The sequence below is a fragment of the Lagenorhynchus albirostris genome, chromosome 8 (genome assembly GCF_949774975.1).
Source record: "Lagenorhynchus albirostris chromosome 8, mLagAlb1.1, whole genome shotgun sequence".
Lineage (NCBI taxonomy): Eukaryota > Metazoa > Chordata > Mammalia > Artiodactyla > Delphinidae > Lagenorhynchus > Lagenorhynchus albirostris.
In genome coordinates this window covers 50,398,768-50,422,649 of record NC_083102.1, presented here as the reverse complement: position 1 = coordinate 50,422,649, position 23,882 = coordinate 50,398,768, and the positions used below count along the sequence as shown (strand labels likewise).

Here is a 23,882-nt window from a genome sequence, read left to right as displayed (position 1 = left end):
TTTAAAGTCAGGATGGTTCCCCATTCCCTAAAGACCCCAACAAGCTCCAAAGGACACTTCAGTTAATTCTATAGAAATCTGCTTGAAGCAACTCTGAACCCATAAGAAAAACCCAAGTGGGTCTTCCCTGCATTCTTTGAGGTCAAGTACCCCTCGTCCACTTCATCTCAGGTGCTAGACAACAGAACTACACTCGAATTGGAGCCAGCAAGTTATTTTAAGCCCCTTCCGTGGCCATGCTGGAGAACAGGTTGTTAGATCTCATTCGGTTTCAGTTACAAAGCTGGTAAGAACTCAACTTTGGATTCAGTTCCCAGCAGCAAATAAACACACCTGTGTGTATCATCACAGCAATTCAAAACCTCGGGAGAGGAATTAAACCCCTCCTCCTACTCAGTTCCACCTGGCCTCCGGCAATCGGCAGAAAGACACAGAAAGGGCAGGACTTCACTCCTGTCATCCCCCTCTGAGGATTCCCTTTCCTCCTCCTCCTTCAGACCATCAGCACCCTGAATCATGACCTACAGAAAAATGGAATTTTTCTCTCCAGGGTCCCAATTAAAATCCAGACTCATTCCCTTGGAGCTACAGATCCTCGCTGTAATTAACAAATTCTCTGTGACTGTTCACTATCTCCTTGAAGGGAGGGTCCACATCTGTCTCAGTCATCACCATATCCCCTGTACCCAGTCTGGTGTCTGGCACACAGTGCGTGCTCAACAAACACGCATTCAGTGTATGGACAAAGATCATACTGCATGCTTTGCTTCTAGAGAGGCATGTACTTCAAGTTTAATCATGTTTGTGAGATTAATAAAATATATTATTTAGCTTCTGCTTCTAAACATTTCAGATCACTGCCCACCACAAATGATTCGGAGAGGGATATTTGTTTCATAAGACTTAAAGTATAAATTTCTTGTATTACAGCATTTGATATCAAGATAGAAAAAAAGTAAGGGAATCTTTCACAGTACTATCTTTAATACACAAGTGGAGAAATGTTATATTGAGAAGTGTTTGACCTGCACAACATTAAAAACAAACAGATTTTAATATTTTAACCATAGAGAGTAAACAAAAGAGTAAACTTGATTGTATACTGGCAGTCACAGATCCTCTGATGGTCTCTTTTTGGGGTCCTCTCTGCAATTTAATTCTGTTCTGCTTTATATTCAAGCTACTTTTCAATTCAGGTCCACTGTCTCACGATCTCAGAAATCACAGATGGGGAAGAATATCCTCCTGGGGTTGTCCATCTAGCTTTACACCCCCTCAGAGAGCTGGGTTTATTACCTCGGCTATTCTTTTGTGAGTAAATACAGACACCTAGACAGTGACAGAATGCTCATCTAAAGAAATTTTATATGAAAGCAATTTGTTTCTCAGCTTTAAACCCACACATTATCATTATTATTTAAGAATCATTTTCCACTCATATTCTAGGGGTCTTGGGGTGTCTAGAAACAATCATATTCTGGCTCCCAAACAAACAGATTTAAGCAGAGTGATTATAAAGCAAGTCCAGCGAAAATTCAATTTCAGGGTATAAACAGTGCGACTAAGAACAATAAAATTACCAATGCACTTTCCATATTTTTTCTAAGATGAAGGAAATATTTCATCAACTCCAAAACAAAAGAATCAGACAAATAACTAAAGGAGCACTTCTTCTACTCCTTCATGTTGCTATTCCATTTATGATAAAAGAATTTTTAAATTTTCACATAGATGAAGTAAGCCCAGGAATGACAATGGAAGGCTACAGTCTGCCTGCTATAAGCTTCTACAAAGAATCATCTTGGAACAAATTAATATTTTTCAATCTTTTCATATAAGGGGACTTCTTTGTGAAAAACATTTTGCTCCAGACTTTTAAGAAATTCAGATATCTTTCATTTTTAACTTACTATGAAAAAGTTCAAACATATACAAAACTGTACAGCAGCACTGTCCAAGAGAAATGTAATATGAACCATATAAGCAATTTTAAGTTTTAAGTCGCCAATTACAGAGTAAAAGAAAACAGGTGAAATTAGTTTTAATTATGTATTATAGTAATCCAAAATGTTACCATTTCAGCACGTAAGCAAACAATAAAAAATTATTGAGATAATTTTACATCCTTTTTCGAACGAACTCTTGGAAACTCAGTGTGTATTTCATACCTACAGTACAGCTCACCAAGAATTAGCCACACCTCAAGTGCGCCACCGCCACATGTAGCCAATGGCTGCCCCAGGGGCCAGCAGAGATGGGGAAAAGCATTAAAAAGCCCGTGAACTCACCACTCCGCTTCAGTCAACTCACACACAGCCTGGTTTCCTCTATTCTCCCTCTCCACCCCCAGGATATTTTAAAGCAAATCCTAAAAATAGTACCGTTTCATCCATGTTCAAATTTCCTTGATTGTCTCCTAATATTTTTTTTAACAGTGGATTTGTTCAAATCGGGATCTAATCAATCAACTATGAGGATCTCTTTTTAATAGCAATGTTTTTTGATGACAGCTGCATAACAGGAGCTATACTTTTAGTAAAATGCTTTATTCACTCAGATGTTTATTACACATCTGTCTTGTGCCAGGTACTGTTATAGCCCCAAGACACAGCAGTGAGCGAGACTCAAAGGAACTTCCGGTTTAACTCCTGCCTGCACAGTCGGATTGTTTGGGGAAGGTTTAAAAAAAAATTCCAGTTCCATCTGCCAAATGGATAAATAAAGAGTGGTCTATACAAACAACAGGTTGTTATTAGGCAATAAAAAGGAATGAAGCACTGATTCATGCTACAACAGGGGTGAACCCAACTATAACATGCTAAGTGAAAGAAGCCAGACACAAAAGCATGATTCCATTTTCCTGAAATGTCCAGAACAGGCAAATACATACACACTTAAAGTAGACCAGTGGTTGCAAGGTGAGTAGGGAAACTGCTCACAGGCGTAGATTTCTTTTGGCAGTAATAAAATGTTCTAAAATTAATTACAACATGACAGTTGCACAACTGTGAATATACTAAAGACCATTAAATTGTATACTTTAAATGGGTGAATTGTATGAAATGTGAGTTATAACTCAATAAAGCTTTTATAAAAAAAAATAAGTAACTGGATAAAGTATGTTACATTCACACAATGGAATACTATCCAGCTGTAACACAGAATGAGAAAATGTCTTTAAAAAAAATTCCATGGGCTTCCCTGGTGGCGCAGTGGTTGAGAGTCCGCCTGCTGATGCAGGGGACACGGGTTCTTGCCCCGGTCCGGGAAGATCCCACATGCCGCGGAGCGGCTGGGCCCGTGAGCCATGACCGCTGAGCCTGTGCGTCCGGAGCCTGTGCTCCACAATGGGAGAGGCCACAACAGTGAAAGGCCTGCATACAGAAAAAAAGAAAAAAAAAAAAAAATTCCAGGGACCAGCCCTCTTCACCCCATGCCACTTGATTCAGAAACTTTGCGAGTTGGGCCTAGGTAGGGAAAAGCTTTTTAGATCCCTAAGTGATTCTAATGTAAGCCAAATGAGAGTCAGTTGTTCCATGGAAGATTCAGTCAAGTGACCAGCAGTTACACAACGGTACGATAACTGCTCCCTCCAAAACAGACAGGCACAGAGTGCCATGCATGTTTTCCAACTTCAACTTGGAGGCAGCAGAGAAAGTCTTCCTATAAGTGACATTCAGGCTGAAATGTGATGGATGAGTGGGAACCAGCTAGGTGAACATGGGTGTAAAGAGGACATAACTTCATGCGGAAACTGGGAGGCCAGAATACATCATTCATGGCCCTGGCGATATAGGTGGGGAGCTGAATTTAGTTCAGTGTGACTAGAACACACAGAACGAAGTGATGAGCTATGAGCCAGAGGTGATTCATAGAAGATCTAGTAAGTCAGGTTTAAAAATGAGAAATATTCATTGATCAATGAAACATTGATGAAAATTTAGTTTTGATTCCGTAACAGTTTTAATATACTTTTAATAACAACTTTACCATATATATGAAAAAATAGTGTATATAAGATGCAAGATATTTACCCTACAGAAAATGCTTGTTTATTTTTATGGGTTTGAGATCTCCTTACAATATCTGCAAGGTGAAAACAACCAGAATAAGTGCTTTTCGTGGATTAAATGATTAGGATTTCTATTGCTTCATCATAAATTGATGAAGGTATTACAGTATTGTGGATCAAAAAGTAGGAAACAAAATGCCACATTCCAATTACTTTTTTCACAAAATACTCTAACAGCATATAACCACATACAGTTGTTTCTACTCTCTTTTTAATTGTGCACCTACTATGGATAGCATACGAGGCTTAGTGATGTGGGGATACAAACAGAAGGAATAGATACTAGTCCTGCCTTCAAGGCATCTACAATGTAGTAAGGGAGCTAATACATTTGAATAAATAACTAGGCCAGGAGGCACTGGGGTGGAGGAATGTGTGGGGTGGGTATGAAAGAAAGTGCTGAAGAGTGTGCGTGTTTTAATGCTATGAGAGACTGAGTTCAGAGAGATGATTCTGGCAGAACTGGTTTATGAGTTCAGCCTTGAAAGACCTGGGGTTTCACAGGTAGAGGCAATGAAAGAGCTTTCTAGGCAACAGCAGTATAAGAGCAAAGGCAAAATGCCCTGTTGCTGAATACAGTTCAGGCTGGGGAACAATGGGTGAAGGCAAACACTGAGCCCAGGCTGCCGGATCCTGACTTTAGGCTAAGGGGTCTACCTTAAATGGGGAGAGAAAGGACCAGGGGTTTGAGTCTCAACTCCACCTTGTATTAGTTGTAAAGTAGTTACAAACTTAACTTCTCCTGGTCTCATCCAGAGATTGGGGGTATAATAACAGTGCCTGCTTTGCTGTTGCTCTGAGGATTAAACACAATTTTAAATCCACGTAAGGTACTCATGACCGTACCTGGCACAAGAAGGTCAACAGCTACTGCTGCTGTTATTAATATTATAATTATTATTAACTATATAAGCCACTCAAGAATTTTTAGCAATATAATGACAGGATCTAGAGAATTTACCTGACTATGATATGAAGGCAGGGCTGAGGGAGACAATGTAAGCTATGTTAGGACAGAGTAGAGAAGTCCCTAAGACTCTGAGCTAAGATGCTGCAGGGGCAACTGGAAGGCATGGATGTGAAAGACAAGAGGGAGGAGAGATACGAGCTGGGGTGAGTATAAACATGGTCTAAACAGTAGTGACTGGGAAGTTAAGAAGGACATTTCCAGAGAAGGGGGATAAAAGCTGACGAATAAGATATAGACAGGAGGGACTTCCCTGGTGGTGCAGTGGTTAAGAATCCACCTGCCAATGCAGGGGACACGGGTTCGAGCCCTGGTCTGAGAAGATCCCACATGCCACGGAGCAACTAAGCCCATGTGCCACAACTACTGAGCCTGAGCTCTAGAGCCCATGAGCCATAACTACTGAGCCTGCGTGCCTAGAGCCCATGCTCCACAACAAGAGAAGCCACGACAGTGAGAAGCCCACACACTGCAATGAAGAGTAGCCCCCGCTCGCCGCAACCAGAGAAAGCCCGCGCGCAGCAACGAAGACCCAACAGAGCCAAAAAAAAAATTAATTAATTAATTAATTAATTTTTTAAAAAGATGTAGACAGGAAAGGAATTCACAGGCAACTATAAACAACTCTCAGTTCTGAAGCCTCCTTCAACTTAACAGCCTCCATGTTCCTCAGTGCCCTAAAGTTCCATTATTTCTGTGGGCGTCCTGGGTCGAAGGATTCTCCAACCCTCCCTGGAGTACTCTTTTTCTTTTTATAAATTTATTTATTTATTTATATTTATTTTTGGCTGCACTGGGTCTTCGTTGCTGCACGGGGCTTTCTCTAGTTATGGTGAGCGGGGGCTACTCTTCATTGCGGTGGCTTCTCTTGTTGCGGAGCATGGGCTCTAGGCACACAGGCTTCAGTAGCTGTGGCATGTGGGCTCAGTAGTTGTGGCATGTGGGCTCAGTAGTTGTGGCTTGCAGGCTCTAGAGCACGGGCTCAGTAGTTGTGGCTCACAGGATCTAGAGCGCAGGCTCAGTAGTTGTGGCGCACAGGCTTAGTTGCTCCACGGCACGTGGGATCTTCCCAGACCAGGGCTCGAACCCGTGTCCCTTGCATTGGCAGGCGGATTCTTAACCACTGCATCACCAAGGAAGTCCTGGAGAACTCTTGAAATGGAATTAACAATTAAGAAAATATAGTACTGCCAAGAGGCACGGTATAAATGAAACCGTGGATTATCCAGGTCATCATGCAAGGAAAAACATTATACTACCCCTAAAACTGGAATGAAGTAGAAGAAAACAGGGATCTCTAATTTCTTCCCATCCTCTCTTTTGCCATTAGCTCTTCAGGTGGTAACCATGACATACTTAGCTAACTTCTTGCTCTCAGTTTTACTACAAGAGAACAAAGAGTCGAAATGTAGTTATTTTGCCAAAAGGTTGCTGCAGAAGCTTCTGGAACTAGTAGTGGTTTCTAACTCTCCATTCTACATATGGGAACAGAGGTACTAGCTGGTCTTCCAGTACTTTCCTTAAGAGGCAGAAAACATTACTGTGTTCAGAGTTCATTTACCACAGTGGGTAAAACCCATCAGATTTCTCTTTAGATTTATGTGAAAGTAAATTTAAATCCAGGTGAAAGGAGAATTTCCTTTCCTCCTACATTAAATGTGCCTCATCTACCAGGCCCACAAACCATAAACTCATCCACAAATATCAATGGCAGTAAGAGTCTCAACAATTCAGAAAATAGTACAACTAGACTCTTACTGGCAGTGGAAAGTTTATAGCTCAGCCTCAGGTGGTTTTAATATGCTGTAACATTGAACTCTATCATAATGAGTTAACATCTAATTAAATAGTGGGAGCAGGAGAAATTTGGGTCTAGTGGAAGGAGCTAAAGATTTACACTCAGAAAGACTATTAGTAAAAATCTAACTCAGCAATCTACTACTGACCCTGGGCAGATTCCCAAACCTAGGCTGGAGTTTCTTCATCTATAAAATGGAAATAACCTCACAGCACTGCCATCAAGATGGCAAAGATGAAAGAATACAGCCTATGGCAGCCTGGTAGTATCTGGTTTACAGCATAATTATTAGGCTATTATTGAAACTAAATCTCAGTAATGATAAAATCTTTTGGTTAAGCAATAGCTTTTGTTATAAATAAAGCTAAATGTCTACTGGCTGTAATGGTGGAAACCACATTTTAGTTTCTTGGAAGCAGCCCAGCACAATAGAGAGAAAATGAGCTGGAATTCTAGTTCTGTCAGGATAATCTTGGGAAAACTGGTTAACCTGCTGGAGCCTCAATTTCCCATCTAGTTAGAAATACCTAGCTAATAAGACTATATACCAAACAGGGTGGTGTGCTAGTATGTTGGTGGAGGGGATGGTCATTTAGCTTGGGTGCGTTTCACCCCAGGCCTGCCTAGCTGGTCTCCTTGGGCCAGAAGGGGGGCCTCACCTTGAATGATGCTTGGAGGTAGAGTGTGGGTGATCAAAAGTTAGACCTACACCTTTACCTGTCTATGGATGGATCTGTTTTGCAGCTGCAGCTTAAAACATTTCTAGATGCCCTCATCCCAGTACTCAAACTCTGAGGGTCAGGGCAACATTGTTGGCGGGGGGGGGGGGGGGGGGGGGCGTTGGTCAGATGCACCTCAGCGCAATTCCCAGACACATCGAAAGCGACAACTTCACAGCTCCCCTCATCTTAGAGTCCTGACTATAGAAGAGACTGGTAGTTCGTGAGACGGAGGAGGGAGAGTACAAATGTGCGTAAGGTGGCTGGCAAGCTGCATTACCGAAAGAGGGAGGCGCGCCCTGACCTAAGAAGTATCTGGACGATCTAGAACAATGCCCTTTAGTGACTCCAGAAGCTGCAAACCCTTCCCAGGCTGCTGGGAAGCCCGAAGGGACAAGTGCCCTCAGACCGCAGCCTGGGTGCCGGAGACTGGAGCAGGCCGGGCGCGGGGAGGCGGGCGAGCCCGGAGCCTGCAAGGCCAGCGCCTCCCAGGTGCCCCCGGCGCGCCCCAGCCCGCGGATGTGGTGAAGCCTCGCGCTCGGCCCAATCAAGCTGGTTTCCTGTGCCTCCCGCCCCGGCGCCGCGCCTCCCGGCTGCCCAGAACAACGCTCGGAGCCGCATCCTCCGGTGCCCCGACCCAGGCTCGGCGCCTTCTCGCCGTCAATCCCGGCCAAACCGTGCCTCTCAGGAGAGCACTCCAGGGCGGGCAGCACTCGGGCCCTAACTCCCGGGAGGCCGGCACCGAGGGCGACTCGGGGCTGCCCCCACTGACCGGTTGTTCCTCGGCGACAGGAGGCAGACTCCAGGCTTGCTGAGACCGGCGGCACCCCCCATACCGCAGCCCTTCCGAGCCCGCGCCACGGCCCGGGGCCCCACCACACCCCAGCGCCATCCTGGCGGGCATCCCGACTCTAACCTGCACACTCTGCCGCCGCGGACGCCGCCTAGCTCCGGGGGTCGTCCACACACGCGGGAGGAGGCAAACCCGGCTTCTTCGGTCCCCCAGCAACGCACAGCTGATAGTTCCCTCACCAGCCGCAGGAGACAGGGGCGGGGAGGGCTACTCGCCTACGGCCGCCCGGGTCAGAACCTGCGCCGCGCACTGGCCGCCTGGCTCTCGGCTCCCCTTGTTCCGCCCGGCTCGCGTGCGCTGCTATCGCTCACCCAGTTCCCAGTACTTTGCCCAGAACTTCTCCGCGCGCGCCTCCAGGCGATTAGCTGGAGTGGGGAGCTAGGGGCGTGAGCGAGGAGGAGGAGCCAGAGCCCGCTCTGGGGCGGGGCCACGCGGGGAGGGCGGGAGGGACGGCAGAGTGACCCACACTCCCACCAACCAGGAGTCGTCTCTGGGGAAGGAGGTGGAGCCATGCACCTGGAAAAAGCACCGATTCCATGACGCAGTCAGGGGAGGTGGGAAGCCGAGTTCCCGACGGGTGCGAGGGGTGGAGGGAGGTGAGAGTTGCCTTTGGGCGGGGGTAGGAGTTCCCGGCGGCCCAGCGCGCTATATGCGTGCCCTTGACACTCAGTAAATGTTCGTGGAGCGGCGTTTCCGGGCCAGGGAGGGAGGAAGAAGAGAGGGCGGCGCGTGAGAGGCTGGTTAAAGGACACGGTTTCAGAGGACACACTGGGCGAACAGGCAAAGAGGATTCGACCTCTTGAGGAACTCAGACCGAGGCAAAGGGATAGAGAAAGGAAAAAATCACGTGGAGAAGGGAGGATTGCAGGCACGGGATGACGAAGGACAGAATCCCCATGGGATCCGGCGGGAGGCTGTGACCCCGACATCCAGAGGCAGTGATGCAGATTGGTGCTGGGTCCCAGGAGGAGACATGAGGGGAGCGTGGTTGTTTATTGTACGCAGTTCATGTGCGAAGGGGAGGGGAGAGAAAGCATCACAGTTACAATTAAAATGCAGGAGCTCCATGATAGACGAGAAAACCCACCCTAAAGCTCCTAAACCGGGGAGCTACCACAGACGTATCGGAAAGAGCGTTCCAGGCAGAGGGAGCGGCAAATGCAAGGTGTAACCTCGCTGAAGATCCTTCTAACCTACCTCACCGAGCTAGACCTTGAGTGTGGCTCTCTAGGCGCGCTGCCTGTCGCAGTGTAGGGGCTCCAGAATATTAAATTCCAGTGCCGCCCACCACCTGCGGCACTCGACACATTTCCAGCCTCCTAGACGACCCCAAATAAGGTTTCTGAGGTTCTTGCCGGAGCCACGCTATCCGCATTTCATTCTTCGCGCTCGGTTCTCCGCTTTCTGGGGTCGCGGAATGTCTGGGATTGTCTGTCTTGGACCTGGCAGGCGACGAGCGAGGGCGGGAGGACCCCGACAAGCTGCCGAACAAACCCACCGTTATGCTGCCCGCGCTGGCACTCGGAAAACCTTATTGGAGAAGATTTAAAATCCAGTGATTTGGAGGTTCTTAAATCATCCCCCTGCACCCGACCAACGCCCGGCGGATGAAAGCTTCTGGCGGGCGCCCGGACCATTCATTCTGAACTCATGCAGTCACCCTGCCCACGCCCGTTGTTTTCCAGCCCTCCTTCCGTTTTTCGGTAATTCCTCTCAGAAGGAGAAGCTCAATTCCCCCCCCGCGACCCCCCCCCCCGCTTCAAGCTCTTTTATTTCTCTTTATTTCCTTAACTTTCTCCATCACCCACCCTCACCCTGTTTCATGAGCATTGCTTTTTCTGCGGGAGACAAGCCTTAAATCCGAAAGGAAGTTATTTGTATAGGGCTTTATTGTTGAAACTACCATCCCGTTCTTCGCTTTTTCTTCAATTTCTTCCAAATAACCAAGTGTGTATTTTTTTTTCTATTTGTACTTGAGGCAGTTAATTGGACAGCATGAGAATTATTCATATCGTGCCTTGCTTCCAAGAAAAAGAGGAATCTTACTGTGTCTTTTCAGTTTCATTTCCTCTTCCTAAATAAGCTTCCAGGCTCACCAGCTCCTAAAAACAAAAGGGAAAAAATTAAAGTTGAATACAACACAGAGCTAATTATTCTTGAAAAAGATTGTTATGTCCTAAAATTAGCTTTCTCTTCTTTCTCTCTAAAGCAAGGATCTGAATGTCTACTCCAGCGAGATCAGTGGTTCTATAGTAAGAGCTTCTAAAGACCCTCTTGGAACTGTTGGAACAAATACTTCTTATCTTTAGAGAAACACACACCACGGTGGAGATTGTTCACACTTGGCTGAATGTTCCTAGCTTCTGAAATTCGTAATAGGTGAGTAGGTGTTAAAAGAGTTGACGTGTTTTCATAGTAGAGGAAGATGATGATAAAGGAGTTTAATGGAGGCCTCTAGAATCTGACTACCTGGGTTCCTGTCTTATGATGACCACTTCTTGATTCTGAGAGCACCTTTCTTTTTCTGCAAAAGAGAGGCAGTAATTGTATGTATTGGGCTCCAGGAAGAGTTTCATCCTCAGTCTGAAAAATGACTTTCACGTGGCTTAACTCAGAGTTCTCAGTCTCAGCACTACTGACATTTGGGGCCAAATACTTCTTTGTTGCGGGGCGCTGTACTGTGTGGTTAGCAGCATCTCTGGCCTCTACCCACTAAATTCAAGGAACCCCCTCTCCTCCCACAACCAAAAATTTTCCAGACATTGCCAGATGTCCCCTGGAGGGCAAAACCACTCCTGGCTGAGTACCATTAGCCTAGCACATAGTAAGTGCCCACAGATTAGGAGGCAGTATAAGGAAGTGCTTAAAGATATGGATTTCCAGAATGTAAACCTCAGGCAAATTTTGCTCCCATAAACCTCATCTTCAAAACAGAAATCATAATAATGCTAACTTCTTAAGACTGGCTAAGGATTAGATGAATGTGTGCATATGAAAGCAATTTGGATAATGCCTGGAATATGGTAAACTTAAGACATGAGCTTCTATTCTCATTTTCTTCCTGTGGAGTGAAGGCGTTGGACTAGATCAGAGATGACATGGCTTATTTACTGATACTCCCCTCCCTGCCTCATGCCAGACATCACAATGAAGTCAAGGCTGTCGCTTCCGCTTAGCCTAAATAAGGTAAATAAGCCCTCAGAATCCTTCTTAACACAATGTTTTAGGAAGCAGCTACTGATAGAGCAAGGTCAGCAGGTGATTCAGGTGATGCTGAATCACCATGCTGAAGCTACGTAAACTTCAAGCCATTTTAAGAATAGGATCTTAAATCGTCATAAGATTAGAGCATCAATCTTCTTGAATGGTAACTACAAGACAAATGTGATGAGAAGGAATTATCACCTCATCAATGCCTTTTATGAAGGAAGGGGAGAGAGTTCCAGTATCTTGACTATAATCATACAGCCTATGAGTGATTAGAGGTTGGGTCTCCTACCCTCTTAAAGTGTTCCCTTTTGCCACTGCTACCACTTGTGGAGCAAACACTTGTCTGAAGCGGTAATGTAAACCGCCATCCTGTATACCCTTAATTCATTTTTGTTCTCCTTTGCTTTTATCTGGAAAATGGATCAAAGTATTTAGTTGCATAGGAACACCTTGTAAGCATTCTCTCAAAAGTGTTAGTCCTCATGACTGAGGAATGCACATGAATTCACCAATTCCTTCATTAAATAGAGAGAGACTCCTCCTTTATGTAAGGGATCATTGAGAGCCGGCATTTTAAGAGATCCAAAGTTGAATCAGTGGGTGTCCCTGCCCTCAACCTTTTTACAGTTTCATATATTGGGCAGACCAGACATGGATATAAATAACTACAATACAAGCTAAAAAACAGAAAATGTCCTAAGAGAGGTACCAAAAGTGTGTTCAGAGAAGGGAGAAATTATTTTGGGAATTAGGAGCAGAGAGTCACTTCTGCGTGTCTTTGTTGACATTTTTAACTTTTCAATCAAAAATTATTATTTATTACAATCAAGTTGCAACATCATTAGGCTTCCTCAATCAGACACAGCTCCTGCTTAGTTTAAGTGGAAACTATCAGTGCAACTAAAGGTCACAGTTCATTCTAACAGTCATTTTTTATCAGATGTTTAAAATTTCTGGAATGTTCTAGAGGAAAATTGCTGAACTTTAATGACAACAGACTGACTTTATTGACAGACTGACAGCATTGACAGAACCAGTTTTTAGCACATTATACTGTGGGAGCATAAGGCATACATATACCTTATACATAAGGTATATATTTTATAAAAAAAGGAACAAAAAGATTAAGGCACAAATCGGGGTGATGCTTCTACAAGGCAAGGAACAGTAGAGATTGCCAGCAAACCACCAGAAGCGAGGAGACAGACATGAAACAGACTCTTCCTCACAGCTCTCAGCAGGAATCAACCCTGCCAACATAGTGATCTTGGATGTCTAGCCTCCAGAATCGTGAAACCATAAATTTTTGTTATTTAAGTCATTCTGTTCGTGGTAATTTGTTATAATAGCTCTAGCAAACTAATAGAACCAGTCGTTCAATTCAACAAGGTGCCCAGAGCACTGACAAGGCAGAGAAGAGGATTAGGTGCAGTGTGGGTGAAGAAGTGCTGTGCAGGAGCTTACCCTCTAGTAGGGGAGGCAGATGTGGACACGGCGTGCAAAGTGGGCTGGCAGGCACCCCCGAGAACTCTACCAACTTCGCTATATGTGTTTTCCAAAGGACCCCTCCCTCCACCCAAAAGTGATCTATAAATAGTTTATACTGTTAGCTTTTTTTTTTTTTTTGTGGTACGTGGGCCTCTCACTGCTGTGGCCTCTCCCGTTGCGGAGCACAGGCTCCGGATGCGCAGGCTCAGCGGCCATGGCTCACAGGCCCAGCCGCTCGGCGGCATGTGGGATCTTCCCGGACCGGGACACGAACCCGTGTCCCCTGCATCGGCAGGCGGACTCCGAACCACTGCGCCACCAGGGAAGCCCCATATACTGTTAGCTTTAACTTTAAAAAACAACCAACCAACCAAACCAAAACAAACTTTAGTAAGAATAATAATCAAATTGCCTAAGGTTCTAAACCCATTAATAATATAGATGACCACCAACACATCCCAAGGCTCTGCACCTGTGCAATGTCTCCTTGGATCTCAAAGAAACTGCAAGGTGGGCTCTGTTTCATCCTCACTTTTCAGATTAGGATACTGGGGTTCAGAAGTTTCACTTCTTCTTCCTCGTTACTTGGCTTGTATGAAGCAGAACCGAGTATGACTCAAACAAACTAACTCTTGACAGTGTTTCTCCAAGTTGGTCTGTGGACCACACCATCAGAATCACCTTAGTCACTTGTTAAAATGAAGAGTTTGGGGCCCAACCCCAGAATTACTGAATGAATTAATCTCTGCTTCTGAGAAATATTTTTTGTTTTTCGTTTGTTTAAACAAATTCTGGTGATTCTGATTGAGAGGAACTACTAATGCAGCAAATAAACCCTGCCGCCTTTTTAGAGTTTCTCAGCACTTTAGCCTGTTAGAATCAGCTGAGTAGTTTTTAAAACTCCCATTTTCCCCTTCCCAACTGAATCAGAACCCACAGAAGTTTTCATTTATAAAAACTGCCGAGGATTTGAATGGACAGCCAGCATTGAGAACTGCTGGTAGGGCACCCATGCTTTTAACCCAAAATATTGAGTTCTGTTTTAAAACCAAAAGACAAACCTAAACAACAGCAACCAACAAACTTTTAATAGCTAAAGCTTTAAGCCATCTGAAGGTACAAAGAGGATTATGATGGAGGAAGGGGAACAATGAAATCAGTGGGCACCTGATGGGGGCGTCAGTAAAAGTCAAGTGGTAACTACTAATAGATTAAAAGACAAAAAAAAAAAAAAGGAAAAGAGGGAAACATGACAAGATATACTGATTTCACTTTAATCAACCTCTGGAAATAATATGTGATTATTGTTTTTTTAAACAAAAACCTTGTTTAAATTCCTTTTTAAAATGAGGAATCAAATGGTATTTATGAGTGATGTCATGTCGTGGAATGACTGTAGGCTTTAGAGCCAGAAAGACCCTGGGTTTAAATCAGTGCTTCTCCACCTGGTGCAAGACACCATTTTTTGTTCCCTGAGGACACTGGATGATGTCCAGAGACACTGTGGTTGTCACAGCTGGGAATGGGAGAGAGCAGAGCCCAGGGATGCTGCTAAACATCCTTCAATGCACAGACAGCCACCACAACAGAGAGTTATTTGGTCCACAGCATCAGTAGTGCTGAGGATGAGAAACCCTGGTTTAAACGTTAGTTGCATCATCAACTAAACACACGCCATTGAGCTTAACCCCTCTGAACAGCACTCAGTCTTCCCATATGAAAAATGGGGAGAATAAAACCTATGGCACAGGATTAATATCTAAAACACTTAAGAAGTGCTTACTGAGCCTCCCTGGTGGTGCAGTGGTTGAGAGTCCACGTGCCGATGCAGGGGACACGGGTTCGTGCCCCGGTCCGGGAGGATCCCACGTGCTGCGGAGCGGCTGGGCCCATGGGCCATGGCTGCTGAGCCTGCGTGTCCGGAGCCTGTGCTCTGCGATGGGAGAGGCCACAATAGTGGCAGGCCCGCGTACCGCAAAAAAAAAAAAAAAAAAAAAAGAAGTGCTTACTATGTGCCCAAGATATAGAAGTTGAAGTTCAGAGAAGTTGGTGACCAGCTCAAGTTTTCCACCTAATGAGTGGCTGAGCAGGATTAGGATTTAGTCCCAATACGATCCTTTACATCAAGGGGCTTCCAAACCTCCAGTTTGGGGGGTGTAGGGCTCGCTCAGCCATTCATTGGATGTACTCTTGTACTCCCATAGCCTCCTTCCTAAGAACTGATCAGAATAATGTACACTGGTTGGCAACAATTTGCTCATCTGGATAAAGATGAGGTGCCAAAAAAAAAAAGGGGGGGTAGCAAGGAGCCAAGAATGTAATAGAACGGATGTGATGTCCAGATATCTCCAGGGGGTTGTAATTGCAATCAGCGGATAATAGTCTTACTGGATGTAAATGGATAAACAATCTAACATTACTTTTCCAGGAACAAAACCCTGATTCTGCTGTCCAGAATCATAGAGTCCCTACACCATACCCTTACTGTTGCCAAAACATATAACTAAAGTGCTCTGGCTGGAAGCTTCTTACTCAAATGTGTTTCTTTAACAGAAAATGACAGCTCCATTAATATAAACACTGAAGGTCCCATCTTTTTTTGTGTGGACATATAGTTCCATTGCTTTTCTGTCTTAAAACATACAATGCTTCTTTCTTTTCTTTTTTTTTGGCCATGCTGTGCGGCATGCAAGATCTTGGTTCCCAGACCAGGGATCAAACCCGTGCCCGCTACAATGGAAGCACGGAGTCTTAACCAGTGGACCACCAGGGAAGTCCCTACAGCGCTTATTTCTAATCTTGAGAAAGATTCCATGAACATAAGGTATAAAATTCTAATTTAGGCATCAGGTACAGCTCTAACTCTGGACAAACTGACCAGTTTCCCTGGGTCCAGATTTACAGGCAGTAACATTCTCAGTTGTTAATAATAATAATAGTCAATTATTGCATGGATATTAAGTCCCATGTGCTTGACATATACCATTATTCCCATTTTACGGTTGGGAAAACTGAGGCTCAGAGAGGTCTAATGACTTGCACAATGTCACAGAGATAGACAGTGACAAAATGAGCATTTGGAACTGGGGCTCTCTGAACCTCAAGCCTGAAATGGTTCTGCTACACACCAGCAGTGACAACTGTGATGCAAGTACAGTGGACTACCATGGCAGCTTCAACAAAGAAAAGGAAATTCCAGAAGCAGAATTAGCAATACAATCTTTAGGATGGTAGTTTGGCTACTTTGCAAAAGGCAAAGAGTGGTTAGTAAGAGCAGCAGGGAATTTGGGGTCAATCTAGACTTGAATCCCATGGTCAAGTTACATAGTCTCACAGCACTATATTGTTAACCTTTATAACATTATCAAAATTATAATTACATATTTTTGTATAATTATTTGATCTATCTCCCCTACACACTCCAAGATATTTGAGGGCCAGAGTTTTTGCTAACCTTTTTATCCCCAGGACCTAGTACAGAGCTTGACACATAGTAAGCGCTAAATAAACATTGATTAAACGAATAGATGGATAGAGGGAGGAAGAAAGGAAGAGAAGGAAGGAAGGAAGGAAGGAGGAGGGAGGGCACTGTTTGATTTTAAGCAAGTCCCTAAATCTTTCTCCCCCCACCCCCATAGTAATCTTTATAATGGAAAAGTTTATAAATGCCCAAATATCCTCATCGAGTTGATGTTATATGATGTGGTGCCTAGTTATTATCTGTTTTCCTGTACCATGCAGTCTTATATTTTGACAGTGAGGAGATAGTCTCAGTACACCCAACGCTGTCACTCACTGTTTGCTGGGTGTGATTTCTCTCCTTGACCAGAGTTTAAGAACTGATGGGTGGGGATATATCCTGTATGATGCTTGAATCCCTTGGCACAGTGCTAAACTCGAGGAAGGTACTCAGCAAAAGTTACTGCACCATAGTAAACTAAGTGCTCCTGGGGGTTTGCATATGTTTCACAGGCAAAGGGTGACTGAGATGTTTGGGGAATGGGAGAGTGGGCGTTTAGAAAGAGAATTATTTTCCTTCAGGTATTTTAAAAGCCACACTACCCTCTACAAACTTGTTGTTTTTGCCTGTGTAACTGCTCACAAGCAGTATTTGAGCATTCCCATTTCTCTGCACCCAGTAGCTGACCTGACTTTCTGAGAGTCTTTTGCATAATATTGTTTAGGGGATGATTACAGTTGTCAATAATTTTATGGAGGTTTCATACTTATTCCCCCAGGTTTCACAATCCCAGGGTTAAAACTGGGTCACAAGTCAGTCGAAAAACAGGATTTCTCTGACTCTCCCACAATCCACAATTGCTTCATCTTCGACACCTCTCAAAGTTCCTCCTAATGAATTCTAGGATGTTCTGAATGTATTCATTGCAAAGCTTCTCAGTTACCCATGGTGCGATCTTTTCTTCTCTCTTTCTCTGTCTCATGTCACCACTGGGGCCACCAGCACCCATTTCCTACCTGTGTCATAGCTGTTGCTAAGAATTTATCACGTGTGTCTTGCACTGGCAACATCGCACAGATGTTTTAGTGAAATAACTTCTTCAGATTTTTATCAATATAGCTTGCTATTAAAATTTCAAATACAGAAGAACAAATAATGAAAAATGAAAGCCTTTCACTGCTTCCTTATAAGGTTTTATGTACCAACATTTATCTATATACATACATAACCCTACTAAATTCTATTTTCCACATAGCCCAGTCTCTGAATAATATTAGATTCAAAGAAAGTAGTTCATCCACAAAATATTAATGAAGAAGCATTTCCAATCCTTGTACCCATCTCTTGAAAACCCTAAAAGTGCCCCAGTTCAAACCCATACTATACTTTTCACGCTAGGATCTCTGATATGCTAAATCACAAAACTTTGTCAAGCCCCAATTTGTGCATATTTTTCTCCTTTCTTTTCTCTTTAACCTCCAGTTCTTTATTCTGTACACTAGCTTGATTTTTCACTAAATCCTTCCTACTTTCAGGCAGATCTCTTTATACTCTTCTGATTTAGCATCTAAGAGAAGGGTAAGGAAGGAAAAGACTCACTTTAGTGTATGTAAGGAGAATAAAGGAGAAAGGAAAGACAGGAATAATCATATATTAATAAATCTTATTCTGTCTACCTCTCACACATTTTAATTTTTGCATTTTTTTACATACGGGTTCATTCTACATGTACTAAACAGCAACTGGGGTTTTTTATATTTAATGTTAATATATAGCTACTGTGTTCATTATCTATTGCTGCATAACATATTATCCCCCAACTTAAAGTAACAAACATTTATTATCTCACAGTTTCTGTGGATGAGTTTCAGATGCAACTTACCTAGGCAACTCTGGCTCAAAGTCTCTCATGAGGCTGCGTCAAGCTATTGGCTGAGGCTGTGATCTCATCTGAATGCCTGACCTGGAGTAAGGTGGGAATCTTCTTTTAAGTTCATTCATGTGGTTTTTGGCAGGCCTCAGTCCTTTGCCACATGGACCTCTCAGCAAGGTTGCCTCAGGACACGGCAGTCGGCTTTCCCAAGGGTGAGTGATCTAAGAGAGAATGAGCAAGAGTGTGCACAAGACAGAAACCAAGTCCTTTTCATAACCTAATCTCGGAAGTGACATGTCATCAATTCTGTTGTATTCTGTTCATTAGGAGAGAGTCCGTGAATCCAGCCAAACTCAAGGAGAAGGCATTACACAGGGGCATTAACACTAGTAAGCAGAGATCACTGCGGGGAGGCCATCAGACACTGCCTACCTTATTCTTTTTAATTTTAGCACAGTATTCCAAAGTTTGGACCAACTGTAATATTTTAAACTATCAGCCATGATTTCTTGTTTATTTTCTTTAATTTTCTTTTCACTTCCCGCCCTTTATTTGATTGGTTCTACTTTCTTTTCTCCAGTGTTTACAACTTATGCATGGTATTTGCCTTGCCTAGTTGACATTTTAGTCAGGATCTGTATTTTGCTGCCTACCCAACCCTGAGGACAAGATGAGACTCTGCATGCTTTTACTGCTCACCTATGTCTTCATTTTCTTAAAATCATTTGAAGTCTTAGGTCTAGATCTGTGCTGTCTGATATGGTCACACTAGACACACGGAGCTATTGAACACTTAAAATGTGGCTGGTCTGAGTTGAGATGTGCTTTATGTATAAAATACATGCTGGATTTCAAAGACTTAGTATGAAGAAAAAGAAATATATTATTAATAATTTTAGAGTCATTATATACATATATATATTTATTACTATTTGCGGTACGCGGGCCTCTCACTGTTGCGGCCTCTCCCATTGCGGAGCACAGGCTCCGGACGCACAGGCTCAGTGGCCATGGCTCACGGGCCCAGCTGCTCCACGGCATGTGGGATCTTCCCGGACCGGGGCACGAACCCGTGTCCCCTGCATCGGCAGGCGGACTCTCAACCACTGCACCAACAGGGAAGCCCCAGAGTCATTATATTTTGATTATGTTACTGATTCTCATGTGGAATCAGCATTGAGAACAACAGATGGCTTTAAAATACACAACAGAAGAGGAAAGGAGAACCTCTTATCAATAGCAAACATGTCTATATTGTCCAAACCAGCGTAAGAGTGAATACGTATTTACCTTTTAAAAATAGGTCTAAAGAAACCCCAAAAACTAAAACACAATAGATCCATAGACCTGTTGATTGGTTGGTTAGAGCTTGTTTGTGCTCAGGAATGAAGATATAAGAAGTCTGCAACAGCTTTTTAAAATGATTTCACAATTAATTCTAGTCTCTTGCTGCAGCAACGTGAGTAGGAGCACTGGGACTGTGGGCCTGGAGCAGAACTTCTCGGATTGTTTTAAGAAAATAGCAGATAAGCAGGACATGGGGGAAATCACCAGCTTCAATAAGGCCAAGCTGAAGAAGACGGAGGCACAGGAGAAGAACACCCTGCTGACCAAAGAGACCACTGAGCAGGAGAAGCAAGCGGAGTGAAATTTTCTAAGAACCTGGAGGATCCTCCACTCCCATCATCTTGGAGACCCTAGCTGTGATGTGGAGGAAGAGCCACCTGCAAGATGGACATGAGTGACAAGCTGCACTGTGAACCCAGGCACTCCTTGCTGATGCCACCAGCCCATAGGTCTCTGAGGGGACCCTCCAATGGGACTGCCAAATTCTCTGGTTTGCCCTGGAATACTATAGAAAGTTATTTGTATGATTAATGAAAATAAAACACACCTCGTGAGGGCTTCCCTGGTGGCGCAGTGGTTGAGAGTCCACCTGCCGATGCACGGGACACGGGTTCGTGCCCCGGTCCGGGAAGATCCCACATGCCGCGGAGCGGCTGGGTCCGTGAGCCATGGCCGCTGAGCCTGCGCGTTCGGAGCCTGTGCTCCGCGACGGGAGAGGCCACGACAGTGAGAGGCCCGCGTACCGCAAAAAAAACACCCAAAAACAACAACAACAAAAAACACACCTCGTGGCATGGCAAAACAAAAACAAAAGCAAAAAAACAAACAAAAAACACCCCATTAAATTCTAACCCAGAGCAAAGATGAGTTCACAGAAACCTGGCCCCTTCTGACTTTTATAACCATGACTTTGGTCACAAGATTTCAAACCTTGAAGACGATTGTTTTTTAGGAAGATGTCTCCTCCTCTCTGTCCATTCAATCGATGCTGTTAGAAGAGTGAGGACGCTTGAGGTGAAAGGTTTTATAGCCTGAAGACCAAGTGTTAATAAAGCCTAACACAAACCCAGTATTCAGAACATGCTTAGACAAAAAAAAAAATTTAGACTCTAATTTTCAAGTGCTTGTAATTTTTCTGGAGGGAGGGGTCGGTGAAGAGGAGTTCTATAGTAACTGTAATCATCAAAGAGGATTTAATAAAGAGCACTTGTTTATGTGCTAAGAGTTTGCGCAGACTAACTAACACCCCTTAAAGATGACAGAAGTGCTGGAAATCAGACCTCAGTACTACAATGAGCTAGAAACTCAACCACCTACAGGACTGGGACAAATAATATACTGGTAATGACAAATGACATACTGGTAATGAAATGTGTTGACAAGGAAAATCACACAATGTAAAAGTTATGAGTTAAGTTTTATTTGGGGACTTTATTGAGGACTATAGCCTGAGAGACAGCCTCTCAGATAGCTCAGAGGAACTCCAAGAGGTAAAGGGAGGAGCCAGGAGATATATGAACCTTTTTGTTGGGGAAAAACATGTAGTCAAGCGTCAAAAGAGTATTGCTAATCACAAAGAAGAGAGATAGCTCAAGTTAATGATTTTAGTGCTTTTCTATGTATGGGAAGATGCAACAATCTGGGGTCACTTGAAATTCTTCCATAGATATTCATCTTAAATACCTAAGGGGCGGTATATCCAAAGCACAGAAAGTTTGCTGTTTTTCTCCATCCTGTATTTCCCTCAGAGTGCACTGTCAGTGGGCAACTGCAGTGGCTGATGGCTTGATCCTTGTAGAACTGGAACGGCAGGTAACATTTTTTTTTCTTTACAAATTCAACAACAGTTAATTAAACCTTGTAGTGATCACTGTGATCACTGTGTTTTAAAAATTGCATTCACTAAAGGCCTTTCTACTTGACCATTTTCCCTAAATTCTAATAGCCACTTTCCAGTTTACTGCAAATACCTGAGTAGCACTGTGTTTTGCAGTTTAGCATTGAAACCATGCCCTATAGTTAACAGAAGCTTATAACTAATAGAAATGCTTGAATTTGTCTTACAGAACAACTGATAAGGGAACAGATTATTAAAACCCTTTTGCTTGTAAAAATATCTTCATTGATTAAGGTTTGGGTTTTCTTTTTCTTTTTTTCCTCTCTTTAATTGCATCCCTTCCCAGCTTTACGCAGCCCAGGGGTTTTATAGGAATTTGGAGTCTGCTCCTGCCCACTGCAGGCTGGCTGGGGGCTGGTTGGGACCACCGACCCTAAACCTGGGCCTGTGCAGATGTCCAGTGAATGGCCTTTTGATGTCAGAGGGCTGGAAAACTCCACTCACAGATCATGCTAAGCGCCTCCATTTTGAATATGCAGAAACATGTAACCCAGATGCATGTGCACGGAACATCAATTACCTCACCTTTTAACCTGCCTCCAATCACCTTTCCCCAGCCTAAGACCACCTGCTTATCCCTAAAATATCCCAATCCCCTGCCTTCAGGGAGGCGGATCTGAGACTTGTTCTCCTGTCTCCTCACTTGGCTGCCTTGTGAATAAACTCTTTCTGGGCTGGAAACTTTGGTGTCTCAGCGTTTGGCTTGCTGTGTGTCAGGCTGACATGGTTCGGTAACAGTATCAAAAGCAAAAACTGCAGCTATGTTAAAGCCTAGAGGAAGTGTATGTGAACTAATTTCCTTTCTAATTCTTCGACTCAAAGAAGAGGCTATAAAGCCTCCAGCCAGCTAAGGGCCCATAGCTGGGCCCATACCTCCCATATACTCTGCGTCATCCTTTAGAACATGTATCCTCAAACACCTTTTAAAGTGCTTTCACAGGGCAATCCTGTGGGGCAGGCAGGAAGTATTACTAACCCCAATTTATAAGGGATCTGTCAGTCAGGAGGGTCTTCCCTGCAAGTAATGGAAAACCCAATTTATACAATAAGAAACATTTATTATCTCACATAATTGCAGAGACAAAACTAGTTTTTCCACAGAGGGAAGGAAGTCAATTAAAATCACCACCTGACAAGATGAAATTTACATATCAGTTACCTACAATTTAGAAAGCATGGCAAAACAACTCAAAGACAATGAATAGGGCCAGAATCTGATAACTTGAAAGGGTATGCTGCAGACAATGCATGTTTTCCATTGAAATGCAAACATTTTTTGTACCTCCCCGAAGAAGTCATATAGTAGGTATTTGTTCAGCCATTTGGAATTTAAAAAAGAAAAAAAGGAAAGAAAAAGAAAACATCCATATTGAGAGTTACTTTTTTTAAAAGAAAAACTAAAGTATTTGGGTCATAAATCCTGAAAAATAAATAAATAAAAGCTCAAGAACGAAAGAGAGTGTCAGCACCTCAGGCTCAAGGCGACACCTTTGCAGGGAAGAAGATGTCCCAGGGTCGGAACCTGGGTGACTTGAGGCTGGCACAGGAGTCCTCTGAGCTTGAGAGAAGCTGCAGAAAACAGATGGTGAGACCAAGTTCAGAGTCAGGATTCTGGGGAGCCGTCTTGCAGGTCTTGAAGATCTGAACAGAGCAGTTGGTAGAAGCCATAATGGTCAAGAGGAGTCAAAGAGCACGCTGAGGCCTGAAGTCAAGGAAAGGGGACATTTACTGATAACCTCCAGCATGACAAGCACTTAAACATACATCCATCGAATCCTCTAACAACTAAGAAAACTGGGCCAGATATCTTCCGCTTGCCTTTTCAGAGCCACTGCCCACCATTCTCCACCTTCCTTTGTACCCAGGACTACATCAGTGGCTCTCCACGTGTGGTCCCCAGACCAGCTGGATCAGCATCACCTGGGAAAGTGTTTGAACTGTAAAATCCAAGCCCCCTCCACCACCACTGAATCAGAGCTCTGTAGTTCAACAAGACCTGCAGGTGATTCTGATGCAGGCCCAAATCCCAGAACCACTGGACCTCTTTAAAAGGGCTCTCTTGCCCTCGGGATTCAAGTTGGGTTCATCAACAGGGAAGCCCCTGCAGAAGGTGAGAGGGAGGAGGTGCGTAAGCCCAGGTTACTTGTTCCCCCAGCTTCCCACCTGCAGTCACATCAGGGTCCACAAAAGGTGCTGCT

General features: G+C 43.9%; 2 protein-coding genes and 1 long non-coding RNA gene across 3 annotated transcripts in view; 1 reads left to right on the top strand and 2 right to left on the bottom strand.

Moving 5' to 3' along the window:
- OSBPL3 (oxysterol binding protein like 3) overlaps window positions 1–8,686 on the bottom strand; it is a 201,347-nt gene extending 192,661 nt beyond the window's left edge. The window contains exon 1 of the mRNA XM_060156982.1: window positions 8,473–8,686. The gene's annotated coding sequence lies outside the window, so the exon portion shown is untranslated. The remainder of the gene's footprint in view (window positions 1–8,472) is intronic.
- Window positions 8,687–10,320: 1,634 nt separating this feature from the next.
- The window catches only part of LOC132524219 (uncharacterized), a 29,677-nt gene continuing 16,115 nt past the window's right edge, over window positions 10,321–23,882 (bottom strand). The window contains exons 2-3 of the long non-coding RNA XR_009541826.1: window positions 18,450–18,661; window positions 10,321–10,511 (exon numbers count right to left, since the gene is read on the bottom strand). This is a non-coding gene — a long non-coding RNA (uncharacterized LOC132524219). The remainder of the gene's footprint in view (window positions 10,512–18,449; window positions 18,662–23,882) is intronic.
- LOC132524218 (thymosin beta-10-like) lies at window positions 19,966–20,334 on the top strand. The gene has a single exon (XM_060156055.1). The coding sequence runs from the start codon at window positions 19,978–19,980 to the stop codon at window positions 20,086–20,088; it is 111 nt and encodes a 36-aa protein (XP_060012038.1). The 5' UTR covers window positions 19,966–19,977; the 3' UTR covers window positions 20,089–20,334.